The sequence below is a fragment of the Erpetoichthys calabaricus genome, chromosome 10, assembly GCF_900747795.2.
Source record: "Erpetoichthys calabaricus chromosome 10, fErpCal1.3, whole genome shotgun sequence".
NCBI classification, from domain to species: Eukaryota; Metazoa; Chordata; class Cladistia; order Polypteriformes; family Polypteridae; genus Erpetoichthys; species Erpetoichthys calabaricus.
Window position 1 is genome coordinate 158602881 of NC_041403.2, and position 18325 is coordinate 158621205.

The 18325-nt window shown below is 42.2% G+C and overlaps 1 protein-coding gene across 1 annotated transcript; it reads left to right on the forward strand.

The window, feature by feature from the left end:
• The first annotated feature begins 1501 nt into the window (after nucleotides 1-1501).
• Nucleotides 1502-9589, forward strand: cryba1l2 (crystallin, beta A1, like 2). The gene is made up of 6 exons (XM_028812229.2): nucleotides 1502-1652; nucleotides 2296-2369; nucleotides 4594-4712; nucleotides 4803-4944; nucleotides 5048-5190; nucleotides 9171-9589. The coding sequence occupies exons 2-6, from the start codon at nucleotides 2316-2318 to the stop codon at nucleotides 9316-9318; spliced, it is 606 nt and encodes a 201-aa protein (XP_028668062.1). The 5' UTR covers nucleotides 1502-1652; nucleotides 2296-2315; the 3' UTR covers nucleotides 9319-9589.
• The last annotated feature ends 8736 nt before the right edge of the window (nucleotides 9590-18325 follow it).

The following is an 18325-nucleotide window of genomic DNA, read 5'->3' on the forward strand; positions in this document are numbered from 1 at the left end:
TTTATATATATATATATATATATATATATATATATATAAAAGACAGCAACACTCATAACAATGACAACACAATTACATTGACAATCATGTTACGTTATTTTTAAAATGTTTCCTTTTTTTTCATAACCTCTTTAACACACTACTTCTCCGCTGCGAAGCGTGGGTATTTTGCTAGTGTATATATTATATTATAAAATAAATGTGTCAGTTTACATGTGGTCTAAGGGATGTATTTAAACATTGGGTTAGAAATTAAATTACTATGTATTTTTATTTTTACACTATTGTCTGTTCATCCATGTTCAGTTCTAATCATGTCCTGTTCTAAACTCCCTGTCCCTCATTCCCTAATTTGAACAATCCTTGACTAAGCTACACATATGATTCCCAACACATCGGTGCCCCTCTGGTTCAAGACTTGAGCCACACATTAAGCCTTCTAATCTCCTCAGTCTTACCTGGACTAGCACATTATACAGACAGAACTTCACAGAAGACCACCTTGTTGGTCCTGCCCCTCAGCCTGGCACCAAAGTCTTTAAATTTGAATTGCAGACTAACCCTTATGTATGTCATTTGTTCCAACATGGACAATGACCACTGGAACAACACACACACACACACTGGCCAAAAGCCTACCCACCTTTCCAGGGAGGTCTCCCACCTGTTCACTCGGAAGACAACACACACCCTGCTGGACTCTCTGTCTCTGGAGCAAACCTGTTTTTCAATCCCTCTGATGATCGAGTCCCCAACTATCACCACCTCGCTCTTTCTGGGAAATGGTTTTGAGGCGGCCCGTTGGGCCTCCTCATGCCTGTCTACCACCTCAGGATCATCAGAGACACCGTCCAGCTCTGCAAGGACCTGAAAACAGTTTGACACTTCTAGTTCTGGTGTTGATGCCCCCGGACAGTGTGCACCATTTCGCTTGTGACTGTGACCCACCTATCTCTACCTGCCTGGTCTGGAGTCACCTCCCGCACCACTTTAGGGGTGCACACTATCTCTCTAAAGGACACCTGGGCCTGGTCTGCCAATTCTCTACTACAACGCAATAATTTAAATAATGTGATATAAACAATCAAGTCTAAAGATCTAAAGATGTTAAGTGTTCATTGCCAAATACTCATTATATCCATCCACTCTCTGAATTTGCTTTTCTCATTACAGGTTAACAAGACACATGTAGATAAACAATTCCAGTAAAAATGAGAGTTAATGATGTCACACTTTATGATAAAATGGACTGTTTTGTACGAGGCGGCCTGACACGTGTCAAGTCTCCTCTCTCTCTCTCTCTCTGTGCCTTTCTCTCTGCCTCAATCCTGTCATTTGTATGGGGATTTGGAATCTGGGGGGCCCCAGGTCCGTATGGCACTGGATTGTGCTGACACGCACACACACGCACACACACACACACACATGCGCTGTGCTGCGCAGACACTATTATTCAGACTCAACCTCCCTACTATACCACCCACCCCCCTCCACCCCCAACTCCCACCATAGGATTGCTGACCATGAGCTATGATTGGTGCCCACGTGTTTGCCATTGCAAGACTGGCCAGTATAAAACCAAGCAGCCAGCAGGCAGCACGACCTGAGACACCGGGGTGCTTGCCAAACAGTTCCTGTCCTTTAAGTGCCTGGTAAGAACCACAGAGGCGATTTTTGAAATGTCGTTATCTATTATTTTCTATTTTTACTCATTCAGCTATTCCGCACCTTCACTGTTTAATTAAGGAAGGAAATTTTGCTTTCACTGATCAGACGGGAAGTCGTAAATTAGCTTTCTTGGAACTACAGGCTGGTCAGGTCTCAAAAGTGACTGAGGGGGCAGCAGACGACCACAAGGGAGGATGTCACCTCAGTTCATCCGAAGCCCTTGAATAAATGTGCAGCTAGAGCTGAGGGGCTTTAATATGAAAAAATAAAAACAAAACCAGCCTGCCATTGATTAGTCTCTGCCAGGGTGAGCGTGTGTGACGCAGGACAGGTGTGGGGGGCACACATGGAGGAGATGTTGGCGTGCTTGATGTTAATGCTGAGGTCTGCTTCTGCTAATGAACTTCCCCATCATTCAGAGCAAAGTGAGGTGGACATAGAGACCTGATGAAAGAATTTGTCAGGAGCCGAGTGGAGGCCCACCATCTCACTATGTGTTACTCTGTGTCTCTGTGTGTGTGTGTGTGTGTGTGTGTCGGGGGGCCAGGTAGTACTTCTATATGCTAAGATTAGGAAAATCCAACTGGAGATCATTTCTCATCACTTTCTCCATTTTGCTTTCCACAGGTTTCTTATTGAATTTCAAGATGCAGAAGGTTGTTGAAAATCCTCAAGGAATGGGCTATGCACCTTTCTGGAAGGTAACAAACCAGTAGATCCACCATTTTATGAAGTCTGTCTTAGGTAGTGAAAGGCAAGGGGAAGGGTGTGTTGAGGTGAATCCCACCATTCCACACAAATGTCCATTCGCCTTACCAGCATCAAGTCTCAGGCAATATCCATTGCTGATTAGATTTGTGAAGTCTATCTAAGGTGGTGGAACAGGGACTGTGTTTTTGGGTGGCAAGGGGTTGGGGTGGGGGACATTTGAAGAGAATTCTACTAGAGATGTTCCACACTAATGTCCATCCCCCTTAGCGGCATCAAGTCTCAGGCAGAGAGGCAGGCAGGGGTTGTGTAGGGCATTTGAGGTAAATCCCACCATAAGTGGAACACCTGAACAAAGAGGAGATGTTCCGCACAAATATCCTGCTATCTTTACAGCGTCACAGGCAACTTCCAATGGCAGTTAGATTTGTGAAATCTACATAAGGTGGTGAAAGGGGGGCTGTGTGATGTTGGGGGGGGGGCTCCATTTGAGGAGAATCCCACTAGAAGTGGAACACCTGAACAAAGAGGAAATGTTCCACACAAATGTTCATTTACTTTAGTGTCATCAAGTCTCAGGCAGTATCCATTGCTCATTATATATATATAATATATGGATAGAGATATAGTGCCTTTCCCTATCTGTCTACCTATTTGTCTATAGGAAAAGGCACTATAAAATAGATAGGTAGGGAAATGAACAATATAGGATAGAAAAAGGCACTATATATAAAAGATAGATAGATAGATAGATAGATAGATAGATAGATAGATAGATAGATAGATAGATAGATAGATAGATAGATAGATGTGAAAGGCACTATATAATAGATAGATAGATAGATAGATAGATAGATAGATAGATAGATAGATAGATAGATAGATAGATAGATATGATAGGCACTATATAATAGATAGATAGATAGATAGATAGATAGATAGATAGATAGATAGATAGATAGATAGATAGATAGATAGATAGATAGATAGTTTTGTTTGTTCCCAGGGGGAAATTTGACCTGTAGTAGACTCGGCCTAACATAACATTAAGATTTTTATTAATTAATAACATTTTCTTTTTCATATCATAGCAATGTCATGTTGGCTCCCATTATTTGTGCACCCTGTGCAGTCTTTTTTTAGTTACCATACCCACGTGATGTATGGGACTTTAATTGATCCATGACATCATACATACGCAGGATTTAAAATGGCGGTTGCACAGCTCACTACGCCTAATACTGAGTTCCATTGACTTCGGAAGTCAGATGTTGAAGCTGGGAATGATGTTACACCTGAATTAACTGCATTCCTGTAAAACATTTGTGAAAACAATATGGGCGCCTCCAGGAAAACCTTAATGGAACTGTATATGTCTCTGTTATATGCCGTTTGGTATGGGAAACATCAAAGCAGTGTTAGTAATTGTGTTGCGTCATCTGTTAGAATGACAGGGACAGAACAACTGGACGGACACAGAAACTTATCCTTTTATTAAGGTGGATTCCTGGAGGACTGACCAGGGACTGGTTGTTAAGGTCCAGTAAGTAGCACCATACAATCCTAAATATGAAGGAATGAGACTCAGTGAGCCTTTTGAGTAACACAGCCCAGAAGCTATCTGAGGGACTTAGCCTTTTGATGGCTACAGAGGCCTCAGTAGGGATCATTTCCATTAAACACTAGACAGGCAGTCAGAAAAGAAAGAAAGAAAGAAAGAAAGAAAGAAAGAAAGAAAGAAAGAAAGAAAGAAAGAAAGAAAGAAAGAAAGAAAGGCATCATTGTGGACCTACCTGCTGTATCACAGAGCTATCAATGTAGAGAATATGGCCTACAGTCATAAGATGGTCTCCTGACCGTCATATAATGACCTACAGTATCAGCTTATACTACTTGTGATGCTTGACATTGGAAGCTTTTGTGAGCAAATATGAGTAAATAAGAATAGGTTAATAAATTTCCCATAGTTCTCCTTGGTCCTGATCTTCCAAATACCAAAATCCAAATACAGTAAAGGTGATTTGTGTTTAGATTTCTCTTCCGTACTGAAGGACACTCCATCTAATCCTTTTTGCTCACCCGGCCTCTTTCTTATCGGTTCGTATGCTTACAAGAATGCCCCACCTAGACACTTCTGTTCCGATTTATAAAACGCCCTTTCCCTGCAGATGGCCACTGACTCTTCTCCTTCATAATCCCCCATTGCTTTTGTTTCAGATGATTGTCTGGGAGCAGGAGCACTTCCAAGGAAAGTGTCAGGAGTTCACCTCAGAATGCACAAACATCATGAACTGCGGCTTCGATAACATCCGCTCACTTCGGGTAGAAAGTGGCGCGTAAGTTGTTCACCTGCTCCACCTCCTCTATTTGTCCTCCTCTCTCCTTACAGCCTCTCACACTCATTCTTTTATGTCATTCTTTCTTAGGTGGGTTGGATATGAGCACCATGATTTCCAAGGGCAACAGTTTATCCTGGAAAGGGGAGAGTACCCACACTGGTCTGGCTGGAGTGGCAGCCTGTCCTATCACGTTGAAAGGTTCATGTCCTTCAGGCCTGTCTACTGTGCAGTACGTTCCAATGTTCTCTCAGTTCATTCAAACCCCATTTTGCTGCTCTTGTCTTCAGCTTACCCTTTACCGAGTGTCCCACTCTGTTCTTTCTACTCTGCAGTCTCACAGAAGTTCTCGGATGATGATCTACGAGAAAGAGAACTTCATGGGTCGCACGGTTGAGCTTTGTGATGATTACCCCTCTCTCCAGGCCATGGGCTGGATGAATAATGAAGTTGGCTCGATGCATGTGCAGTCTGGAGCGTAAGTATCTCCATGTGAACATACATACCGAAGATCTACCACCGAGCAAAATGAGTTCACGTGAGAATGCGGCCGTGTGATTATAAGAATTCAAATTAACATCCAGATGATTCTGAACTGTGATGGGTTTGCCAGCAAAGGTTGACACTGGGCCAGTGTTAAATAAACCACCATAGGAAAAAGGAAAGAGATAGGGCATTGCTAGAATATGATAACCCTGAAGGTGTACCGGATGTCCCTAAATGTCAGTATGCAGGGGTGCCAAGACAGGAAAAAGAGTTAGGGCAAGGAGGGTTAGGTGAAAGCCCAAACACCTCCTGATCAACAGAGGGCAGCAGTTGATCTTCACTCAGGAGTTATCCTTCTGAAAGTACATTTCTGGATGACCAACCAAAGGCTAGTCATTACACCCCAGCCAGAGAGGTGGCAGCATGCGATCCCACAATTGAAGGAATGAAACTGAATGGCCCCTTCACGTAATGCAGTACAGAAACCCTCATGTATAAATGGTGCGTATGTACAAAAATGTTGTGCACTCCCGTTTCCACACTCACGTCGAGATGTATAAAATCTAAATTTGACGTAACACTAAACACATTTTCACGGCAGCTTCACACCATACGTACTCACATTTCTGCTCGGTTTTGTAAACAGGTGGCACCCAGCGTCAAAGCAGTGCTACTGTTTCTGTGTGGTTTCCCTTACCTTTTTAGATTCGCATCAATGATGCGGGCTTTATCAAATACACCAAAATTAATTGCATATCGTTTACAAATTTAAGGCACTTGATTATAATCAATCTGTAACAATATAATGGTGCACTGAATGGCCAAACTATTCAAACTACCATGGCTGCTTTCGCATTGTTAGAAGACATTGCAAATGGAGGAATTAGAAGAGATTGTGTATTTAGAGATCATACTGATTTCTTGTGCCATGATGATGACTGGATTCTAAGTCGATTCAGATTTCCAAGATCTATCCTGTTGGAGCTCTGTGCTGAACTGGGGCCGGCAGTATAAAGGCAGACATTGAGGAATTGCACTCTACCTGCTCCCTCGCAAGTTCTGTCCACCCTCAGGTTTTTAGCCACATGAGCTTTTAAGTGTGAACTGCCTGACCAGTCATCACTGAGTCGAGCCGTGCCAGCTGTGTGGGTTGGTATTATCTGCTTGTCATCCAGATATATAAGATTTTCTTACACTGTAGTTGAACGGGCAAACATCACACAGTAATTTGCAGCAAAGTCCGGTTTTCCAAATGTAATCGGAGCAGTGGACTTCACATACTTTGCTATAAAGGCACTGCCAGAGAATGAATTTCCTTATATAAATAGAAAGCATTTCCACCATATTAATGTGTATATTATCTGTGCTGCAAAATGCATCTCATTAATGTTGTGGCAAGGTGACCTAGCTCAACTCATCGTTCATTCATTCTGAGAAATAGTAGTGTAGGGAACAAACTTGAAATGGTGTTGTGGATGATGGCTGGCTTCTGCAAGTATGTATGTCTGCAGCCAAGAGCCGAGTATCAAGCAGAAGGGGACATATTGCATGGCCAATTACACTATGGTTAAGATTAGGGTTGTGGGAGGGTTAGATGTTAACAGCTCCTAAACCCCTACTACTCAACACTGTAGTCCCTTCCACTCAACATGGCTCCAGGCTGCAACAATACCCTTCTCAGCTTCTTAGCACGATAAGACATTTAATATTACCCTTTTGGTCAAAATTGTAAATTATCTGTATGATGTAACCATATAACACGATTACTTAGGTGACAGCGAGTACCTGTTGAAGATGTGGCTTCTCACTGGCCAACCCACTGACTGAACAAGAGTGACTTTATAATGGCCTCCACTCTCTGGCTCAGATGGTGGTAAAATGCCAGTTATAAGTGTCCTGCCAATAACTGCAGCAGCTCTCTGCTCAGCGGTGTGATCCCCAGAATTCCGCTATGTCCTCCAGTGGTGTTAACATTTAGGCAGTGGGCTGTGACTCACCTTTTCATGTCAAATTTGATATCTGACCATTTATATTTTTTATTTCAGTCACTGCACGACTTTCTGAACTTGAGTTTTTTTGAGTGCCTGCATCATACTATATTTGCTTTTTCCTTTTGTTGCTTATACCACTGCTTAAGCCACCAAATATTATGATTGTCTTTGCCTCCACTTCACTGAGCAAATCCGATGTTTCGCATTAGCTGAAATTCTTTTTTACGTGTGCTTTTGCCATTGTCTTCTAACAAAACACTGAACAGAAGGGGATATTTTTATTGATTTCCATATTTAAATAGGTGAAATTCTGAGAGGAGTCAGGGTGGGGCTAAAGGCTCATGCATGTGCATTAAAATTCACATTGATTGGGTTTTATAAACAGAAAGTGCGTAGAATTTTGCTTACGCACAGTTTTATGCATCTGAATTTTTTTGAGCGTACACACATGTCCGTATGCCCTGTTTTAGTGTGAATTCTACGCAAGGCATTTTACATGAGGCTTCTGATCCTTTCAGGGCTACAGAAGGTTCAAGTTACAATAGTCTTGCAACCAGTAGGGTTCACAGAGACTGGATGTACCCCAAAACAATGAAGACCAATGCCTGACTCCGGAAATGTTTCTGGACATGGTACGAAGTACCAGGCGTGGATTTGAAGCTAGCTTTAATTAGTGACCCAAAGTGCTTCAAGTCAGAAGGCGGGTTTGGCCAGGGGCAGATGAATAAATAACGTTAATGAGAGAGACGCATCAGGGAGTTCTGTTGAAAGGTAGGCATAACTTGGCAAATTCAGATTTGATTTGTAAACTTGGTAATCATCTGCATCACAATCCTTTTCTTATGCAGAGCCGGTCAGTCCATTAGGCAACATAGGCGGCCACCAAGAGTGCCATCATCTGAGGGGCACCACTTAGGAAAGTTAAGGAGCCTGCGCTCCGGACACCGAGGGGGACTGCGTCATCCAGATCTGATGATGCTGAGTGGGTGGTGTTTACCCGCTGGGTTCAGCTTATGAAAGTAAAAGTGCGTACATTCTGTACACCAAACTTCTAAAAGTCCATGGTATATACAGATAGGGGCATCATTTGTGATACAAAAGGGGTGCATGCCCCAGATTGCAAGGGGGTCCCCCCTTCGCCCACAGGTTATCGAAATCTAATAATCCCAACTACCTGTTGTGGACAACAATGAGTAACATCATTCCACCCTGCCTAGAGCTCCAAATGGGCATCTAGCGGAACTGTTTCTATGTGATAATTGGAAGTTGCAAGTAGAAAAGTGTGTATAATGTTTTTGTTAATTTCTTAATTTCTAAGGGTCATATTTAAATTATTTCATCTTTATTCACAGAAAGCAATTTTTTTTAATGAAAATTAATTTTTTATTGTTATTTATCACGTGTTAACATATTTATGAATGTTGTGTTTATTACTAACTAGCTTCGACTAATGGAATAAATTTTAAAACAGAGTTCCTCCTGCTGCTCTTCTCGGTATTCTTCACATGTCTCAACCTCTGTTGTATTCTCAGCGGTCCTTCTGCACCTTTTTGATTGGGTTTTGGTAGATCACTGGACTGACTTCTGGCTACGAGCGTTCACTCAGTTTAGACTTGCATCCAGTCCTCCGACCCATAGTGCTGCGAAATGGAGAAGGCCAACGTCACCAGGAAGCGTTCCACACACAAGTTCAGAGACGTTCTCCGAGTGGCTAAATAATGAAATTCTTCTATTAACTAACGCCGCAAGGAGATCACTTCTGGGCCAGATGTTGCAATTTTGCAGCTGACCGCCAGCCATTCACTAAAGTGCAGATCTTCAAACTGAGATGCTTTGAGGTGGGAGTCCACAACAATTCTCAAGCCCTGTTTATAAATATTTACGCCCTCGCTAATAAATCTTTTACGACTATGTTGGTAGGTAGCCTTAGACAATCTGAACTGCTGCTTAATAATCGCGTGTCTCTCTTTGTTCATGTCAGATGGGTGTGCTACCAGTACCCTGGATACCGAGGATACCAGTACATTTTGGAGTGTGAGCGACACAGTGGGGACTATCAGCACTGGAAAAACTGGGGCTCCCATGCTCAGACACCGCAGATCCAGTCTGTACGCAGGATCCAGCACTAGGCTTCCTCTCTCTCACCTTCATCATCTTCTCTCAGATCCTCGGGCATCCTGAATCACCAATGTGATCCGAGCACCACTCACTGCTCCAAGATACTGTGGGGGCTAAAGAGCAGGTAGGACAATTCTGGATCCTTCATCTGCCCAACTCCTGCTCATGGTCACTACAATGGTGCTACTGTTCTTCATGCCCTATTATCCATTTCTCAAGGTGAACAGTGCCAAGGATCATTAAGCTACTTGGATGTAATAGGTCATTAATTAAACAAAATTAAAAAAAATTAATTGAAAACCCATATGGTCAGTGATTGTTTGAGAAATGCATCACCTTGTTACACTGATAAGGGGAAGAGCGGGCAAAAACAATTATATAACCAAATGTAACACAATGGGTGAGGATCTGAGGGTCTGCTGCACAACCAATTGAAAAATCAGGAACAGGTTTTAGCATATTTTGGTATTTAGTCACCCTCCATATTTATCCAAATGCCTACCTTCAATATCCTAGCAATGTCACCGTGTACCACTACCACCAGGTGGTTGGCACTTGATTATAATCAAGTAATTGGCAGTGCTAATTTACAAATCCACTTTTACATTCTCTCCTGGTCTACCCCTCATTTTTCTTACGCATTCTCAAAGATGCCCATCAAGTTCACTGGTGAGTGGGGCATCCGTGCTTCCTACCTCACCCACAGTGGGAAACGTCACATTAGGCAAAACTACAGTCCCATCACCATCTCATCTGGGGTTAGTCCTGAACTTGCACCAGAACTGACAGACTGGTTCCAGCTCTCCAAACCCTTAAAGTGACCAAGAAGGGTCAGAATATAAATGGATGGATACTCTTGCAAGAAAATGTAAGTGAGTCCTTTGGGTTTCCCTGAATTTCTGCTTAACTAACAAAACGTGGTCTGATCTTCATCGAAGTCACAATTCTGACAAACACAGTTTGACTAACCTACTAGCAGATAAACAAGTTGGACTTCCCACGTCAGTTCAGCTATCTGAGATAGTATCATACCAGTGGCAGATCAAGACCAAACTACGAAGAATGGTACTAAGTGGAGAAGACCCTCAGGTCTAAGTGTGCTGTCTAGTGACAAGCGACATAACATCAGTCTCAAGTTGGGCTGATCTGCAGCTGGCCTTGTTGTGACCTCATGTTTCTCTTCGGTTTGCTTAGCTGGCTGTCTGATTGCACGTTAATGGTGGAGCACACTATCAATTAATGCCCTGCGCCCAATTATGCACCCAATTAATGACTTGCTGTTACACATTCTTCTTGATTTAAAGGGGCAGAACACAAGGAAGTGTATCCTAACGTAAACTTATTAAAAAATAATGGCAATCGTTAAACCAACATAAGTCAGCGCCTTGGAAAATGCAAGAAAAAGAGAAAGAGAATTTTTCTGTTTCTGTTTTTACCTCCTGCTTTTCCATGTAACACATGTACACGGTTAAATGTACAGTGCATCTGGAAAGTATTCACAGCGCATCACTTTTTCCACATTTTGTTATGTTACAGCCTTATTCCAAAATGGATTAAATTCATTTTTTTCATCAGAATTCTACACACAACACCCCATAATGACAACGTGAAAAAAGTTTACTTGAGGTTTTTGCAAATTTATTAAAAATAAAAAAATTGAGAAAGCTCATGTACATAAGTATTCACAGCCTTTGCCATGAAGCTCGAAATTGAGCTGAGGTGCATCCTGTTTCCCCTGATCATCCTTGAGATGTTTCTGCAGTTTAATTGAAGTCCACCTGTGGCAAATTCAGTTGACTGGACATGATTTGGAAAGGCACACACCTGTCTATATGAGGTCCCACAGTTGACAGTTCATGTCAGAGCACAAACCAAGCATGAAGTCAAACGAATTGTCTGTAGACCTCCGAGACAGGATTGTCTCGAGGCACATATCTGAGGAAGGTTACAGAAAAATTTCTGCTGCTTTGAAGGTCCCAATGAGCACAGTGGCCTCCATCATCTGTAAGTGGAAGAAGTTCGAAACCACCAGGACTCTTCCTAGAGCTGGCCGGCCATCTAAACTGAGCGATCGGGGGAGAAGGGCCTTAGTCAGGGAGGTGACCAAGAACCCGATGGTCACTCTGTCAGAACTCCAGAGGTCCTCTGTGGAGAAAGGAGAACCTTCCAGAAAGACAACCATCTCTGCAGCAATCCACCAATCAGGCCTGTATGGTAGAGTGGCCAGACGGAAGCCACTCCTTAGTAAAAGGCACATGGCAGCCCGCCTGGAGTTTGCCAAAAGGCAACTGAAGGACTCTCAGACCATGAGAAAGAAAATTCTCTGGTCTGATGAGACAAAGATTGAACTCTTTGATGTGAATGCCAGGCATCACATTTGGAGGAAACCTGGCACCATCCCTACAGTGAAGCATGGTGGTGGCAGCATCATGCTGTGGGGATGTTTTTCAGCGGCAGGAACTGGGAGACTAGTCAGGATAAAGGAAAAGATGACTCCAGCAATGTACAGAGACATCCTGGATGAAAACCTGCTCCAGAGCGCTCTTGACCTCAGACTGGGGCGACGGTTCATCTTTCAGCAGGACAACAACCCTAAGCACACAGCCAAGATATCAAAGGAGTGGCTTCAGGACAACTCTGTGAATGTCCTTGATTGGCCCAGCCAGAGCCCAGACTTGAATCCGATTGAACATCTCTGGAGAGATCTTAAAATGGCTGTGCACCGACGCTTCCCATCCAACCTGATGGAGGTTGAGAGGTGCTGCAAAGAGGAATGGGCGAAACTGGCCAAGGATAGGTGTGCCAAGCTTGTGGCATCATATTCAAAAAGACCTGAGGCTGTAATTGCTGCCAAAGGGGCATCGACAAAGTATTGAGCAATGGCTGTGAATACTTTTGGACATGGGATTTCTCAGTGTTTTTATTTTTAATAAATTTGCAAAAACCTCAAGTAAACTTTTTTTCACGTTGTCATTATGGGGTGGAATAAGGCTGTAACATAACAAAATGTGGAAAAAGTGATGCGCTGTGAATACTTTCTGGATGCACTGTAAATGATATCACTCCACCTTGATATGTACGAGTGGCCACTCGCTTAAATCTTTAAGGGTGACCACCCTCCCGGCTCATTTTATTTTTACATAATATTCATAATTTGTAAACATACACTCACCTGCCACTTTATTAGGTACATCATGCTAGTACCCAGTTGGACCCCCTTTAGCGGCGCGTCATTGAATAGCGGCACTACAAGTTTAGTTTCTTTTCAATAAAGTCAGGCGTTAGGCAAGTGTCATTGAATAGCAGCACTGCAAATTTAGTTTCTTTTCAATAAAGTCAGGTGTTAGGCAAGTGTCATAGAATAGCGGCGCGTTATTGAATAGTGGCTCTGCAAGATTAGTTTCTTTTCAATAAAGTCAGGCGATAGGCAAGTGTCATTGAATAGCGGCGGCGCTGCAAGTTTAGTTTCTTTTCAATAAAGTCAGGCACGCTTTGCAGCGGCGAAGTTCTGCTTTTAAATTTTTATTAAGAAGAAAAGAAAACCTTTTTAAACTGAGGGAAAATATACCAATAACAATTTGTTAAGGATCTGTTTTTTTGTGAAGCTGCCTTTACACAGCCTGTCTGCTGTTTTATAAATGAACGCCATATAAGGCCGTCCTTTCTCCTTCACAGTCAGTTCACGTGATTACGTGTGAGGCGTGATGACGCGATACGCAACCCCCGCAACCCCGCCTCCCACGGCCAGCGAGCTGCCATCCATTACTGTATATGGACAAAAAGAGGTTCCAGTTATGACTGTTACGCTTTGAATTTTGAAATGAAACCTGCCTAACTTTTGTAAGTAAGCTGTAAGGAATGAGCCTGCCAAATTTCAGCCTTCCACGGGAAGTTGGAGAATTAGTGATGAGTGAGTGAGTCAGTCAGTCAGTGAGGGCTTTGCCTTTTATTAGTATAGATACAGAAGAGTTGATACTTATCATTCATTACACACCCATCTTTGTAAATGAATCAATTCAACAGTCATCAAAGTGTATAAAACACCCAGACAGACACTGGACATTAAAATTCATGAAGAATGTCCCATCATTGCGCAAACTTCACAAATGAAGTTCGAGCTTCATATCAGTGTTTTTTAACCTTTTTGGTGTCGTGACCCACTTTTTCCCCTTGTAAGTGTCTTCGTGACCCACCTTTGGCCACCATGTTTATTTGAGAGCGATCATTCAATCAGCGGTTGGAGGAAGTTTGGTGAGTCTCCTTGGTGATCTGAGCAAGATCATCATACTAGGATAGGGTTTGTTTGATCCCCCTTGGTGAATCTAGTGCATTTGGCAGAGCGGAAGAGACAAGTCTACGATATCCCTTTGGATAAGAATATCGAACAATCTCGCTGTGTGCGTCAACAAGGTGGGCATTTATAATTTACTACGGTGCTCCACTGATTAACAAGTAACAAGAATGTCCCCATTTCTCTTTCAGGGAGGTAGACATGGGAATGCTGGGCAGGTGTTTGTTAATGGCGTACAACGACGTGTGTGAACCTGCAGTTGGTTCGCTGTATTCTTCGGTGTTTTGTCACAACAAGTGGAAGCACCCCGTACACAGGGCCGAATAAGACCACTGGAAGCCCTACGCACTTAAAAGATTTTGGTGTCCCCATACATATCTAAGCACCACATTCGTGTACAGTCATAATGGGAATCTCTGTGTGTAAATTTGAAACACATTAAAAATAGAATTTTTTGTTTTTTCATATAAAATTATCATACAAACATTATTTCAAACGATCGTACAAAATCCATGATAATGTTATGCTATGTATTATTGTACATGCCATAAAATTATTGCACATATATGATAATTCTTCATACATCTGGCAACACTGTGCTGCACTCACTCTCAGTGGACAACTGTATGGGACCACCGACATGACCAAGACAAGAACAATTATGTGAGCCTCGGTGGACCGTGCTGCAGTTACGAGATTCAAATTTTGTTATATTCACAGGATTCGTATATATCATTAACCTCTATTATTATTATTATTATTGTATATGTATGTACAGTGTGTCATTTTTTTCCATTTAATGTGGGAGCCCCTTTATGTAGAACCTGGTTCAGCTGTACCATTTGCAGTTTCGCACCACATGGTCCATGGTAAATTTCTGTGGTGCCCCCTTCCCTTGGAACCCTAAAGCATGTGCTTATTTTGCTTAATGTTTAATCCGGTCCTGCTCCTATATGTCATCATGGCAGACAAAGAAGACATTCCTGTTAGACTACAGCAGAGGAGCGCGATTGAGGGAAACTCTTTAAAGTGTTAATGCGGTAATGAAACAATTAGCCGTGCTGCTGTATTTTGGCGGTGGAAGAACTTTAAAGTCAGCAAAGCACAAGTGAATGAGGAAGCGATTTCAGAGAAACCATCCACCACGGTTATGAATGTAACTGTTGCCAATGCTTATGAACTGATGCAAAAAGACAGAAGGCTTACACGTCACAACTGAGGTTAAGAAATCAGAAATTCTCTCAGAGGATTGTGGAAGAAATATATATTTATCATTAAGTAAGAACCTCTTATTAATACAGGCATGGCTTATGTTAGTCAGGAAGGCAGTATGGCGTAGTGGTTAATACTCTGGACTTTAAACCCTGATGTTGTGGGTTCCAATCCTGCCACTAACACTGTGTGACGATGAGCAAGTCACTTGACCTGCCTGTAGTCTTCAATCGGAAAACCAAAAGAAATGGAACCAATTTTATCATGAATGTCGTCAGTCGCCTTGGATAAAGGTGTTAGTCAAGTAAGTAGTGCAAAATGTAAGCCAGAAATCCCCTCTAAATCAGGCAGGAGGAAGCTTGTCCATTGCATCTTTAATTTCTCCTCATGAAGAGGGAGCGCCCCGTCACAGCACTCAGCCAAGGCAGAGGCTTCACAGAGCAAAGACAGAGAGACACGTTTATAGACAACTGAATTGGCATAGCTGAGCTGAATTCAGGCTTATACAACATCTGAGATTTATTCTGATCAGTTCATTAACTTACACACCCAAAAACACACTCAAAACAAAAGTCTCGTTTCACTACATTTGGGCCCCTTACAATACTTTCCAGTACTTTTTGGGTTCAGCTCTTTATTCTCTGACAGAGTTTCTGTCTTATGTGCCAACTGTCAAATCTTCCTGGGCACCAGTGACGTAGCTAGGGGTGGGCGGAGGGCGCGGTCCGCCCCGGGCGGCACATTTTTGGGGGTGGCATTATTGGCCAAAAGGCTCAGAACACTTCACATGTAAGCAGCAGGGTACGGAAAAATATCACTCATGAATGAAAAAAGTCAAATTCTCTGATTTTCATCCAGAAATGCTTCAAAAATCATTTTCAGACGGTCCTTCTGTGACGGCATCAGACACGACAGTTGATATTTATGAGGCAATAACAAAAATAAACAAACATTACACCGAAAATAATTTCTAGGAAGATAAACAACTAATTCACAATGTATAATTTCGTTTCGTTAACAATCCAAATGCGTTCTTGCTCATCCCCACCTATCACTTGTACACCACACCGGTTCTGGTTTTCGCAGCGTAATTATATTAAACTAATAATCAGAACACGGCTTATCAGTGCGTCTGTACTATAGTCTTGTCTAGTTGATGCTTATAAATAATTATATGTGAAAAAATATTGCTGTTTCTCTATATATAAATAAATCTATCCAAAATGTATCTTAATTTTTCTCTATACGTCATTTTCATTTTCTATTTAAATAGGTTAACATATTCAGATACATTGGAGGGTGGCAAATTGAAGCCCCACCCCGCCCCGAGTGGCACGAACTCAAGCTACGCCACTGCTGGGCACATGTCAGTCAGCCACTTTTCAAACCATCACCTAGAACCTTTTTCTTCTTCCTTGTTGTCCACTTGACCTTCATGTCGTTTCCTGATAGACCTGAACACATTAGACGGTATTTATTAACCCTTTATGCTTGTAGCCCTGGGTGTGTAAGGCAGGGTCAAGCACGGGTCAAACGCATGCCGAAAGAAATCTCTCAGTCCACAAGTTTGTTTTAAAAGATTTAGTGAAAATCCAAAGCAAATAGTCCACACAAGAATAAACGTTGTTACACACGTAGAATAAAAGGCAAAAAAAAAAAAAAATTTGAAAAAATGTATCTTCTCTAAACTTAGCTTTTCTTGTCAAACTTTAGCTGTTTCTTCTTCAGTACGCTTTAAACGTACAGCACTGTACCTTCAATAGAGCACATTGTCTTTCCTGTATCTAGGCACATAAGGCACAAGTTTAAAACCGTGTGCCCTCCACGCCTTACATGCGGCAAGGCAGGTCACTAACTGAGTGTAATGTATAGTCAGAGAGGCTAGAAATAGTTAGAATATACCAATTCAATTCAACTTATGGGGGTTGTAAGAACCTCCCATAGACTACACACTATTATATAGGCAAACATTTAAAATATTTAAAATAACTTAAATTGGCTCTTACAATGCTACTTCTAAGATAAATGCTACGTTTTAATATGGAAAGCACACCAAAACACTTCATGCACAATAACTATATCACCCCTAGAAGACTAAGTGACCCCACCAAGTCTCATTTTTCTTCCTTATTTTTCTTGCAACAGTCCATTAGCATTGGCAACAGTGGCGGACTGTGCATTTCACACCTAGGCCTTCAGTAGTGCTCCGTCTGAGTCAACCCGCCCCTCAAAAACTAATTTATGGTTATAAAAACCATCTTAATATGCAGAAATACAGTATAAAGAGCCGTTGCATTGCAGATAGATAACTCCTGTAGCCACAATAAATGCCTTTATTGAATACACAAACCAGGGGTGAACAAGTTCCTTTCTACTGCAGCTACAGCCCGCAGCACACATAAAAAACATCAATAATAACTCATAAACTTGTAATATTATTTAGGAAAATCGCAACATTTAACTCACCAAAAATTCGAATTATTTGTAAACAAAATCCATCCTCCTGTCTTTCCTCAAAAGCAGTTCAATTACTCTGTTGTACAGATTATCCGTGCGCTTCAGTTCCATCACGAAGTCCCCTTCTATCGCCATCGAAGCTAATGCCGAAAGTCGAACCTGCTCTGTCGTATTTCTGGCAGAAGTTTTAATTCGCTTTAGGGCTGAAAATGTCCGCTCGACAGTAGCAGTGGACACGGGAATGGTCACCTCCAAACATAATGTGTACAGCTGCCCCATGGTGCTCTCATTCAGATTTTTCTATTACACCATCCGCACCATCCTATCCAATCAACGGGTTTGAATACGGTGATGTTGCCGTACGCCTGCTAGAGGGCCCTAGTGAAATCAACTCAAAATCTGATTGGTTGAAGCAACAGTTTAATCGACATTTATTTTGTGCAGAACGGATTGTGAAGGCCTCCGGCAGACTTCTTTGACTTTGATCCTGCCTGGCAACAAATGATGGCTGAAATGTGATTGGTTAAATGCTTTAATACGAAAATACATGTCTGGAAGCAACACAACCATCGGAAAAGCTATGAAAGGAAGCGGACAGACTATTTGGAATTATTTAATAAGTATTCATGGACAAAATAGAAGTTTGTGATTCAGATATTTTTTTAGGCCAGCACAGAAGGCCTTGCAGGCCCTGACGGCCCGCCACTGATTGGCAATGCTGACATCCATAACCATTGGTGGATAGCTTCCCTGAAGCCCCTTCCTCATTCTTTCCTGTTTTGCCGACCTTAATGCGCTTCCACCACCAAAATACAGCAGCACGGCTAATCGTTTCATCGCCACAGTAACATTTCAAAGAGTTTCATTACCACGGCTCACAAGCTTAAGGCAAAATTTAATCACACACCTCTGCTGTAGCCTAACAGGAATGTCTTCTTCGTCTGCCATGATGACATGTCCCAGGTGCTTCCACTCAAAGAATACGGCGGTCCAACTGCAGGGTCTCTCTCACACACACACACACATCACTGTACGTCATTCACAAACACCTGCAACGC